Source organism: Antedon bifida, chromosome 1, assembly GCF_963402885.1.
Source record: "Antedon bifida chromosome 1, ecAntBifi1.1, whole genome shotgun sequence".
Classification (NCBI taxonomy): domain Eukaryota; kingdom Metazoa; phylum Echinodermata; class Crinoidea; order Comatulida; family Antedonidae; genus Antedon; species Antedon bifida.
The window spans coordinates 5,936,298-5,949,814 of NC_136226.1; the positions used below are offsets into that span (position 1 = coordinate 5,936,298).

The 13,517-nt window shown below is 31.0% G+C and overlaps 2 protein-coding genes across 2 annotated transcripts in view; one reads left to right on the forward strand and one right to left on the reverse strand.

Annotated features, from left to right (window-relative positions):
* Positions 1-13,517, forward strand: part of LOC144839272 (acid-sensing ion channel 2-like) — a 42,618-nt gene that overhangs the window by 13,386 nt on the left and 15,715 nt on the right. The window lies entirely within an intron of this gene.
* Positions 10,925-12,991, reverse strand: LOC144851757 (uncharacterized). Its single transcript, XM_078709360.1, has 2 exons — positions 12,280-12,991; positions 10,925-12,192 (listed from the first exon to the last, which is right to left on the reverse strand). The coding sequence occupies exons 1-2, from the start codon at positions 12,989-12,991 to the stop codon at positions 10,925-10,927; spliced, it is 1,980 nt and encodes a 659-aa protein (XP_078565486.1).

Sequence of the window (13,517 nt, forward strand, 5' to 3'; positions counted from 1 at the left end):
TGTCGTAATTCTTGAAACTGCATCACTTATAATAGGCCTAGTTAACTTTATTGTCTATTATCAACTTAACTGATACTATTTATATATGTAACGTATTTACAGGTTTGATATAATATTGTGAGCTTTATGCATCAAAATAAATGATATATTGCATGAAAAGTCTCGTAAATTTGTATAATATCGCAGTATGCATCGATACGAATAATTCCATATGTCAAATGTTGATTTATGGTATTATTCTCTCTTGTATACATATTTTGAATACTGTTTATAAATTCTTAAAGTTTTTGAATAAATGCATTGATTTTAACACGCATTGATGTATATTTGACATCTTTTATAGAATTAAATGAAATGTTTATAAATATGAGAAAGGATTGAGCACATCAATTGACCAAAATACACTTTTACATGATTTATTTATTTGTATGTAATCACATTCGTACAAAACATCTACAAGAATGTGACCAACTACAAACACTTTCAACATAAGTTGAAGTAATTGAATAAATTGTTGAAAAATAAGTTTAATCTTAAAATATGTAGATGAATTTGACATCGTTCGAGGAGAGATTGTTTTTTACTTCAACCTAACTTAAACTTCAAATTATTTCCAAATTGCGGATTCTTCCGAAGCGCGACTAGTGGCAGAAATGGTTGGTGGTGCAACCTTATTTTTAGTCGCGTGGACGCGACTCTATAGTTCACTATGTCGGTCGGTCGGTCTGTCGGTCTGTCTGTCGGTCCGGTATCACTATGCGTTTTAGCACGCGACTTATGGCTGTTGACCTTGTTTGTTACAAAGCTGCTTGAATAAAAATCGCATAGGTAAATATAATAACAATATTTCCCTAAGGCAATACTGTATTACGTTTTTGAAGTCACGTGATGTCATTTCTACTAATCGCATCCTCGTAATTTACATAGGTTGTGTAATAAAATAATTTTGTGTGGTTCACTCTCATAGCAGATGGAAGCAATCTCAACACATTTTATAGAATATACTTCACCCGTAAAAACTACGTGTGATACATATTAAAATGTGTTCAACAAAAATTGAGTACGAAATCATGATTTTCTGATAATATTTACATATGGAAATGAAGCATTAATAAATAAAAGTGTACTGCCAGTAATGTGAATTTAATTAGAATATTTGTTATTATAATTAGGCTAATCTGTCTGGTACGTTTCCCCGAACAATTCGCGACAGGCTCGCAATATCAGTGGTATTAGAGGCCTATTTTGTCACTAAATTGTGTAAAACATCCTTTGATGTATCAGTTTAATGTAATACATTATTAACTTTAATAGCAATTAAATACAATCATATTTTGTTCATTGATTTTGCAGTAAATATGACTTTAAAACATTACCATACTGTACGTACATTTTGAATACTAAAAGTAAGGGTATTATGGAAATATACAACCACTGAATGTCCTATTTATGTCACCAGTTTTCGAAATACAGATGGCCATTCATCTGCAAAATAGAGCTATATTTGCATATAGATATATGTCTCTTATCTGTATAGACATCAAATAATTGTTTACTTTATTTTTAGAAACAATACATTGTGTTGTATTACATTCAACAATCTAATAAAACGTACGATTTTTTCTCAAGGCTACGATATTCATAGAAAGCAAGGCGGTGTGTAATAAACAAGAAAAGTAGTTCCCCCAACGGTTTGCTCTGTACCCAATACAATCATGTACGTATGTTATTTCTCTCTATTCTTCATAATGATTTTCTATTATGATATTTCATAGGATGCAGTGTGAAGTTGCCTCTATACTAACCCTCAGTATTTAAAATGTTATGAAAGAAACATATTGAATTGTTGATATTATTGAGAGAGCCTAATTAGTCACGTAAGAAGAAGACGAAGTCATTGGGCTTTATTTTATTTCCATGTAACTTTCAGTTAAAGCTTAATAAATATTATAGTAGGTAATAAAACAAACGTATAATTGTTTTAAGGGTGTAATTTGAAATGAGATAACTTTATTTTGGAGAAAGTTCAATTTATTTTGGCTTACACCACATCAAACTCACACTCGGTCCGGTGGCCGTACAAACGTCGTTTGTCACGTAAGAAATCCACGGATTTGATTTGAACGATTCTTTCACACCTTGATCCAGACAGATTGCTTTCAATACTTTACATCAATACCGTGTTTACTGTCGTAACATAATTTGAAGTAAGGATTTTCACTGTATTGTTGTCACCCACGGAATACTAGGCGCAGATAGGTTAGTGGATATATATATTTCAAAAACTTGATTGATGGAACTTTCAAAATAGGTAATTATTCCAGACAGTATTTATGTCAATAACCATCAATCAAAATAACGTTGTGTTTGTAAAGTAAGGCTTCCTGTCTAGAATATCATAATCTCACAATTTTCTTCTTTTCTAATTTAGGTAAAGTTTACTCTAAGTAAAGTTTGTTAAATAGACTAAGAGCTGATAAAATATATACTATAATCGTTCACACCATGGAGTAAGTATCACTCCAGAGTAGAAAAATAACAGAAACAAAATGGAAAAATTAAGTATCTCACCATGGTTTCAATAAATTAAATTTGCACTGTATTTATTTGGAAATCGTTCGCGCTCATTTTTGTTTTAATCTTCTTTCATATTAAAACATAGTTCGTCTGATTTTTTTAGGTTATTCAGAATTGTTATTTTACAGATGAATCGTATTAAAGAAAAGGATTATTTATCTTAGTTATCTAATTTCGGCATGAAACAAAAATTACAAAGAGCATACAACAGATAGTAAACAAGATATCAAGGGGGTTTAAAGGTGAACTTAAACAATGTAAGAAAACTTTCCAATTTCAATACAATTATCATGCATACCGTAAAACAATTTTCACGCTGCTGCTCTAGCCCGCTACGTCACAAGAGATAAATCATTTATTAGATGAAAGCAAGCAGCAGTTCTAGTACTAAACACTTACATTTTTGAGAAAATGGAAACTCCACTATAATTTATAGGTCCCAGCTGCTAAACCCAAAAAAACGTCTGGGAAAAGACGGTTGAATGACAAATCCCAAAGCATTTATGAGTCCCATGATATTATATAAAACTGTAAATCAAAACAGTCCATGAAAGTTTTTGTTTGTACTACTGTAGTGACAGAAATTGAGTCTGTGTTTCAAAAAAATAATATTTATTCACATATAAAAATAGAAAATAAATGTTTAATTATAACTCAAAAACCATTGTCTGACAGACAATTTAAGTATTTTTTGCTGTAAATTACATTTTTTCAGGTAAAATAACTATTGTGTGACAATAAAATGACACATTCAAAAATAAATTTGAAATAAAAAATATTTTTCAGAGGGACAATATATCTTTAAAACTGTTACGTCAATAAGCGAGCAGCGTTTTTTGTAAGAAATATTTCTTGTTTATTATCATATTTTGAAATAGTTCACACCCAATGTTAATCTGATTATTCATAAATTGCATTTTGCCAATGAATTCCGGCATGGTTTCTTTAGCGCTACATATTTAAGATTTATATTAATTTTTACTATGTAAATTTGTTCTCGTTTAGAATTGTATGCCCCCGAGATATCGCAACATTATTTTAATTTCAGTTCATCGCATATTATAAATCTAGCACACTGGCCACAGTTAACCTACTCATCGATTAGTTAATAAATTCGGACTAATTAATGCCACATCTTTTTAACTAGCTGTCCAGTGATAAATTTCTGCAATCATTTAAACTTCTTCGAGATTTAATTTCTTATAGAAAATAGTTTTTGCGTTGTTTTCTATGAAAATGAAAAGTGAGTGGTGACATCATCATTTCAGTTCTCCCACTCACCAATTACGTCTCGCTTATTTTCATCTAGGTTTTCCATGGCTTTAATCACAACATTGACTTAAATACTACCATGACTTAGTACGATTCATTCTATGTAATAGACTTTGCTATGACTATTGTTGTGTTAAAAATTAAAAAATGTTAACGTACATTTAAAACTATACTCGCAATCTTGGCTTTTAATATTAATGCATTGTATTTGTGCAAAGTTCACCGTACACACATTTCTGAAGAAAACTCATTGTTCATTTCATTAATCTTGTAGGCCTAATTTTAGGAATTTTAGAGAACTTCAACCGCTTAGTGTTACATATGTGAACATTAAACCTATTATTGTTTCTGAAAAATGTTTGACAACGCCTTTAAGTAATACATATGCACTATGTACAACTTTTCCACTCACTTTGCTTCACTCTAATTCAGGAGTAATGCTGCTATAGATTGATGTGATCAGCGATTTGTATTTATTAATTCTTCATAAGTACAGTATGAATATTTCAAATCATTTTGTTTTATAAACTGATGCATTAATAATGCTCAACTGTATATATTTGTTTAATTAAATATTTCAGTGAAAATCCAACGTAGCATCACCTCGATATACATCTTATGAAAATGTTAACAAATGCAACAAGATATTGCTGTGCCGCTTTTAAATCTATATCCAGCTTGGGCTGTTTGTAATCACAGAGAAAATATTAGTAGTGCTATTTGAAGTTAGTATACCCAATGTAAATGGATAGGAACAAAATACAATTTTCAAGTTATGGTCCTGATTATAAACGTAAATTAGAATCTCGAGTTATTCATATCTTTAATGTGGGCCGAAATATTAAATAACACGCCCTCTATCGTACTCTGCATGAATTTTGCCAAGATTTTCGCTAGTTTCAACGTTTAATCAGTACTATATATTTTTTAAGTATATTTTTTCCGAGTCGTCTTACTATACCTACGGACTATGGAATTGATTTTTGTGCACAACATAACGCAGTACATCAAACAGAATTTGCATTCTTTTATATATCGATTGACTTCCGTATTCAAAGTCGTGTTCTAACATCCTGATTTCTCTTTTTTTTTCAGTCTAATATTTAATTTTTATGATAGATACAGGTTTATAACATCGATATCCAATTGACGTAATACATATTTTTTCAGAGAAGAGTAAAATTACACCATTTTACTCTTTCCATTTTACCACTCCCCTTTAATTAAAAAAAACCTTCTTCGGGTACAGAAGTCAGCCTAAAAATATTCTAAAGTCTATTTATGTTTATATTAAAGTCTTGATTTTATTTATTTTAGTTATATTTATCATGATGCATTCACCATTCTTCCTAAAGTATAAATCTTAAAGGGCAGATGCAGATCTAAATAACAAAATATAAAAAATAAATATAGCGGCAAAAAATCATCAAGCGGTATTTATGTTCTGTTCAAGCGGTATTTATGTTCTGTTCATTTTCAATTTTTCTATATCAAATACATCTGAAATTCTTGCCTATATAGGTGACCTTTAATACCTCTTCTTACCTCTCCAGTAACATTCTCACTGCTGCTAAATGTATTATTTTAATATACGTTTTAGACATGTAGTTTTAAATTTTAAGAACGTACCGTAACTAAACTCATCTTGGTTTAAAGACGTCAGATTCGATCTATATGCCCATTAATATCCACGTAGCGATCAAACATTGAGCGAGAAAACTGTGCGTGACGCGAATACCTAGACGTCTATTTTAGAAAAAACTCGACAATCTTTTGACGGCGTAGAGGATAGTTTTCTTAAAACGTTTTAAATGTTGTAAATTAATGCGCATAAATGTTATTTAATATATTAACATTCACGAAATGTGTAGGCTTTAGGTTATTTCTCATGTTTTTCTTGCGCAAACGTTATTCTTAAAATAAAATATTCTCGAATTGCAGACGTTCATCTATCGAGTAATGCAATCACCATGAATAAAATGTATACAACATCGTATATCTCGTGTTACAATTTATTAAAGGAAATGTATTTCAAAGAAACTACTGTGAAGAAAAGATAATGAAACAAGTGTAACTTGTATAGCCACAACGGGTCCATATCACGTAAATAGAATACGATAAGACTGAAGCAACGTATTAAATAACTTTTGCAACTGGCGAATTAGTTGATTATACAAGTAGATGCCTTTTTATGGAAAGGTACAGTCCGTTGAAATGTGTTATACTGTAATCACTAAATCATTTATATGAGAATTTGCTATAATATTTACACCAAATGTTGGAACGCCCTTTACTTCATGTCTAGCCTAATATTGGGCTAGTCGTTTCAGAAAACCTGGACCCGACTGTCGCTATCATAGAAGTCCCACTTGCGAATACACTTAAACTATCATTACATTTTCACTTTATGCTTCTTATTTAACTTTACTACCTGGTAAAACCCATGTCATGGTCTTAGCATGTCAGGTTGTTTAAACGGATACTGTACATTGAGTACCAGAAACATTCTAAGCAGTTGTGCCAAAGGTTTTTGTATTGTGTTTTTCGGCATCTTACATTACTTCTCTGGATAGTAGACATTATGACGTAGGGTGTTTAGACTTTAAATATGGATGAATTTTACTGAAACTGAAGTGAACATGTACTGGAGATTACAGTTTCTTTTTGTGTGATTTCAGATGATTGTCAAGATCATATTTACTTCATGTAGTCTAGGCCCATAAAGAGATTTCTTTTGCACGGTGACGATTAGACAAAGAGGGTGACAATAGCGACTTAAACAACTATCGGGGAATTGCAATCTCCTGTATTTCCAAAATGTTCAGTAGTTTAATCTCAGATAGCATTTAAAAATGATTGTCAAGATCATATTTACTTCATGTAGTCTAGGCCCAAAAAAGAGATTTCCTTTGCACGGTGGTGATTTTATTTTTCATTTTAAAGTTCAGTCATATACTTACCCAATCGTTCAAATCCTCCGCAAAGAAATATAAAAATAAATCATCAAACAAAATACTGTAGTTAAAAGTGTCGGGTGGATCAGTGTGTTATTTACTGTAAATTTAATAAGAAGACTAATCACGCACATACTTCTGTTTTAAAATAGTTGATCATAACATTTTACCTGCGTTGGGCCTAGCTTTATTGAACATTACATGTATCTAGTACAGTACATCAGAACTGTCGATAAAATACTCGCTCTGTTTGACAGAAATACAGTAAGATAAGTTTCAATATTCAAGGATCTGTTCCCAAAGGCTTTCCGCAATAATGCATTACAACAACGTAAGATTCGTTTTTCGTATTCTTGTTTTGTACAATGGGCCTCAAGCCAAATGAAGCGCGAACGCACATCGACTGTAATTTATCATTTCTACCAAGATTATCAGACATATACAAATTATATGTCACCTATACATATTTTAAATTATTATGATAAGATAAGTATTTATGAATATAAAGTCTTTTTTTTTCTAATCCAAAGATTATATAAAAATAAATATATTCTATCTAATTTATTAACTGGGAAATTATGCAGAGCATTTAATTCTGACATTAGATATGGCCTTAACAATAATCTTTAAAGTAAATATTATCAATATTTAAGTGATTAAAGTTTTCAGAAGGGTTATTATATATTGTAATATATCGTAACTCTAATCACACAAACTCATAATAATACCACAAACTCAGTACCGAATTATAAAATAATTTAACTGTGTCCTATAGTCAACATTTTGTTTTTCTTCATTCATATGCCATCTCATTCTTCCCTCCAACTTTCCCTATTAAATAATGATTGTTCCAGTTTTTCTTTCTGACCAAATTTCAATAAAATGCAAATTCTGTTTCCTGCATTTTATGCCTTTTGTTAAACAATTGTATATGTCCTCGTCAGCTTAAGAACTTGCAGGAATTGCATGTTGGTATTATATTTGCCCACACCTGAACAATTTATGCAAACATTAGTTCCATAAAATAGCCATTGTCTACGTCTCTCAGCATTTTTCTGATGAGCCACACAGTACGGTTGATACGATATATTATTTTTTTATTTTATTATTATTTTTTTTTTTTAAGTACATCCCGGAAATTAGTTTCAGCTTAAAACAGATAAGTGGTCTCCGGTATTTAATAACCTCCATTAATTTCCTTCAATTCTGTACATTTCTCATAGTAAGTATTTTTAGATTCCTTTCTTCTGTCCCACTGGACGACCCCTCAACACATTTTAATTTCAAAATGTGTCTATCGGGAAACATTTATGCCATGTGATACACGAGTAACATGTTTCATCTCGTTATACTCGGCCTATCAAGCTGATAACAATAATGATCCATTTATTCTAGCTTTTAAAGTACCTGGATGATCATGTGTTCTGTATTTATATAAACGTAAAGATACTCTTGATGCAACCGAATGAGTTTGAACAGTCATAAAAGCGTTACAAACGGAAATTTTAGCTTTCGATGAAGATACAATTTGAACAAAACCCTTTTCTTTAGTATAATATTTACATTTCTAAATAAAATACACTGTCACATAATAAATAACAGTATGGGAACATGTTGACAATAGCAATACTAATACAGTAATAGGTTAGGCCTACTGAACCAAATTAGGAGAATGTGTAAGTGTATTTCTTAATATAGCAACTATACTTATAGTAGATCTGTTCCTTTTGCAATTGAGTATCAATTGTTTTTTTATGTTATACAATATTAATGAATTATACAGGGGAAAAAACGATATAAATGTAGAAATTATCTTAACTTAGTAACAATTAGTGTTGATGAAACAGAATAATGATAATTAATGAAGGTTCATTTCAATCAGTTATTATAATGACAAACATGCCACTGGCGAGACTCGAACCTGCGAACTGTCAATTACAAAATCATAAGTAATCTACCCACACCAACCTACGTTTTCAGACGCGTACATAATTCAAAGGGTTAGACAGAGCATGGACAGAGTATACACTCAAAGAATTGATAATGTTGTGAAAAAATGGATGTGTCCTTTATTCAACTTCAAGTTTTACGTGCCGGTTTCATTGTCGTGTGTAATGAATCCAATTCAATGATACATATTTTCTTGCAAATAGTATAAATATTATCCTTATAGGCTGGCATGTGAGTGTGAGTAGTGTTTGTTCAAGGTATTCAAAATCATTTTAGGAAAATACAGACATGTCAGGTATCCAAATAAGTAAGAGAAACCGTTTTATACCCAATGAAGCTGAAGAAAATAAAGACTAATTTTAGTTTGATTTAAATTCAAGACAAGTGAAGAAATATTATAAGTCATGCAGGACTAACAAGTTAATGAAATCAATCATCGTTTTGATATTGGTAAATGGCAAAATATGCATTGCCACAAACTATACATGGTCTATATATTATTTAAATCTATATTATTAATCATCTTTCTCGTCTGAAAACAATATGCAAAACTCAAGTCATGTGATATAAACGCAATTGAAACTTAACTAAAGTTAAGAAATATATGTGTACCACTGATGTAAGCAATTATTCAAGATCTGTTTTCAGACGAATTGCTTCAAGCAATGAGTTTATGTTGTTGTAGAATGTGTTATTCACACTCGAAGTTATAGACCATTATTGTAAGGTCTATGCACTATTAAACATGAGATTATTACCATTTATCTGAACCATTAAAGTTTCTAACAATTTACCTTAAAGAGAGTCGTTAATCTTGCACAACCGAGTCTAAAGCTCAAAGACCTTTTGGAAATAAACAGAAAAGAAACCATCTCCAGTGTATTACCTTTGTTAGAAACATATTTCAAATGTTGTACTTGTGTGTATGAATATTAAAATTGTTTACTAAAACCCTCATCACATCATAGAAATAAACCCCTTTAGTGGTAATAGAATAGTATAATTCTAACCATTAAAAACGTCACTAAAATAAATTACCCTTGATATAATGGTACAACCCACCATTAAAAAAAATCTTAGTTTTCTAGATCTAGAAAACTAAGATATCTTAGGTCTTAGTTTTCTGAACCTTAGTTTTCTAGACACCCATCATCGGATCTAGAAAACTAAGACCTAAGGTATCTTAGTTTTCTAGATCTAGAAAACTAAGATATCTTAGGTCTTAGTTTTCAAGATCTTAGTTTTCTAGACACTCATCATCGGATCTAGAAAACTAAGATATCTTAGATCTTAGTTTTCTAGACACCCAAAAGAGAGTCTATGATATTTCTGCGCCTGACAGACATATTAGATAGTATAGTCTGTCTGTTGTAGACTAATTGTCCAAATAAGCAGGGTATAATGAATACGAATAAGGGTATGTTTATTGTAAATACATAATAGGAAAATAAAGAACCGTGAAAGACGTTTTTACTCCATCATGGGGTCATTATCAAGTCCAATGAAGAAATTCTAAAATGCAACTAATTATATAACGTAAATCAAGGGTCAAAGTTTAAAGATGTATTGTCCCCCAAAATCATGAAAAATAAAGATTTTTAAAATCGAAATTTGAATAGGCCATTTTGCAGTTTTAATGAAGTTGTTCACTTCCATAAGAAAAAAAAACGGGGAAAAAATTATTTCACCTATAAAAAGACAAAATAAACAGTTAAATTACCCAAAAACTCATTGTCTTCCAGACAATTTGACAATTTTTTACTTTAAATTACATTTTTCTTAGGTAAATACATTTTTTGTCAGACCCAATTTTTTGTGAGAGTGAATAACTATTATGTGACATTAAAATAACATATTCAAAAAAAAAATTTAAAAAAATATTTTTTTAGGGGGACAATATATCTTTAAGTAACAAAAGACCTATTATCTAACATCATTTTCAGAAGGAAATGAAAGATCTGTACTGCTAAAGAAAATTAAGTAAATACATGTGCCTTATAAATAAAAGCAGAAATTACGTTACAATATTTAATAGTACACATCGTGTTAAAGTAAAGAGTAACGTAAATTTATCGTTTATAACCCTTATGAAAAAATTCTATTTTGAAACTAGAGAGGGCGTAATTTCAACCTCTTGAATTTGGTCGCCACATTTTAACCTTTGACTGGGTTTATGTTCTATCTGAGTGTATTCTTAAATGTGTGTTTAGAGAACTACTTCGAATAAATATCTTCCCACAATGTTCACATTCATGTTGTGTTTTCTTTCCTGAGTGTATTCTTAAATGTCTTTTCAAATGGCTACCTCGGCTAAATTTCTTCCCACAATATTCACATTTAAATGGTTTCTCTCCTGTGTGTATTTTCAGGTGTCTGCTTAAAGTATTACTGCGAGTAAATTTCTTCCCACAATGTTCACATTCATATGGTTTCTCTCCTGTGTGTATTCTTAAATGTGTTTTAAAATTCCCAATCTGGTTAAATTTCTTCCCACAATGTTCACATTCATATGGTTTCTCTCCTGTGTGTATTCTCAAATGTGTGTTCAGAGCACTACTTCCAATAAATTTCTTCCCACAATGTTCACATTCAAATGGTTTCTCTCCTGAGTGTATTCTCAAATGTGTGTTTAGAGAACTACTTCGAATAAATATCTTCCCACAATGTTCACATTCATGTTGTGTTTTCTTTCCTGAGTGTATGCTTAAATGTCTTTTCAAATGGCTACCTTGGCTAAATTTCTTCCCACAATGTTCACATTCATATGGTTTCTCTCCTGTGTGTATTCTCAAATGTGTGTTCAGAGAACTACTGTGAGTAAATTTCTTCCCACAATGTTCACATTCATGGAGTTTCTCTCCTGAGTGTATTCTTAAATGTGTGTTCAGAGTACTACTGTGAGTAAATTTCTTCCCACAATGTTCACATTCATGTGTTTTCTCTCCTGTGTGTATTCTCAAATGTGTGTTCAGAGAACTACTGTGAGTAAATTTCTTCCCACAATGTTCACATTCATGGAGTTTCTCTCCTGAGTGTATTCTTAAATGTGTGTTCAGAGTACTACTGTGAGTAAATTTCTTCCCACAATGTTCACATTCATGTGTTTTCTCTCCTGTGTGTATTCTTAAATGTGTGTTCAGAGAACTACTTCCAGTAAATTTCTTCCCACAATGTTCACATTCATGTTGTGGTTTCTCTCCTGTGTGTATTCTTAAATGTGTTTTAAAATTTCCAATCTGGTTAAATTTCTTCCCACAATGTTCACATTCATATGGTTTCTCTCCTGTGTGTATTCTCAAATGTGTGTTCAGAGCACTACTGTCAGTAAATTTCTTCCCACAATGTTCACATTCAAATGGTTTCTCTCCTGAGTGTTTTCTTAAATGTGTGTTTAGAGAACTACTTCGAATAAATATCTTCCCACAATGTTCACATTCATGTTGTATTTTCTTTCCTGAGTGTATTCTTAAATGTCTTTTTAAATGGCTACCATGGCTAAATTTCTTCCCACAATGTTCACATTCATATGGTTTCTCTCCTGTGTGTATTCTTAAATGTGTGTTCAGAGTACTACTGTGAGTAAATTTCTTCCCACAATGCTTACATTCATATGGTTTCTCTCCTGTGTGTATTCTTAAATGTATTTTCAAATTTCCAATCTGGTTGAATTTCTTCCCACAATGTTCACATTCAAATTGTTTTTTTCCTGTGTGTATTTTCAAATGGGTGTACAGAGAACTACTGCGAGTAAATTTCTTCCCACAATGTTCACATTCATGTTGTGTTTTCTCTCCTGAGTGTATTCTCAAATGTGTGTTCAGAGTACTACTGTGAGTAAATTTCTTCTCACAATGTTCACATTCATGTGTTTTCTCTCCTGTGTGTATTCTTAAATGACTTTTCAAATTGCTACCTCGACCATATATCTTTCCACAATGTCCACATGCTTGTTCAGTAGGCATATGTTTAGTGACGTGTGTATTTAAATGTTTTTCCAAAATGTCCTTGCAATGGAATTCCTTTGCACAATGTCCACACTGGTATTCTTCTCTGCCTTCTTGTAACAGTAACCCATTGCTGTGTGTTTGGTTATGTAGCTCAAAATCATCTTCTTCGGAAAATATCTCTCTACAATGTTCACATTTAATTTTTTTACTGCATATATTATGTATACCTAAATGTATCTTCAAGTCAGCGAAGTCAAATTTTTCACCACAATGTTCACATTTATACTTCATGATTTCGTTGAACTTCCACCAAAAGAAAAGAGGTTGTATACAGTACAATATTCAGAAATAAATATCTTCCCTTAGTTCTGGCTAGCTACCTGATGTATTATTATACAGCAGCAGCTGAACGAATAAGAATAGATTTGGATAGAAACAATTCAAGTTTTGTTTACCTGAAAATGACAAAAGGAATATTATAGTATTCACAATTTACTAGCTGGAAAATCCTACTTTACAGAATTAATAATATTAATAATATAAAACATAAATATATTAATTATCAATATATATATATATATATATAAACAAATCAGGCAAAGAACATTAATTCTAAAATATATATATATATTTATATATATCGTTTCAAATTAATTAATTAAATGTCAGTATATCACCGGGCGGTTTAGAATTAATGTTCTATGCCTATGCGATATACTGACATTGTATTAATTAATTTGAAACAATGATGAAATCTGTAGGATGAGAAAAAGCCGCCCCAACCTCCATTTTACGCACGCTCATCAAAGATCAAATT

Bases quoted from the DNA above. Each gene is read 5' to 3' on its own strand.
- LOC144851757 (XM_078709360.1), bottom strand. From the start codon at position 12,991: ATGAAGTATAAATGTGAACATTGTGGTGAAAAATTTGACTTCGCTGAC. The intron at 12,193-12,279 runs ATGAATGTGAAC...AGAAAATACAAC, and splicing joins ACACACAGGAGAGAAACCAT to ATGAATGTGAACATTGTGGG.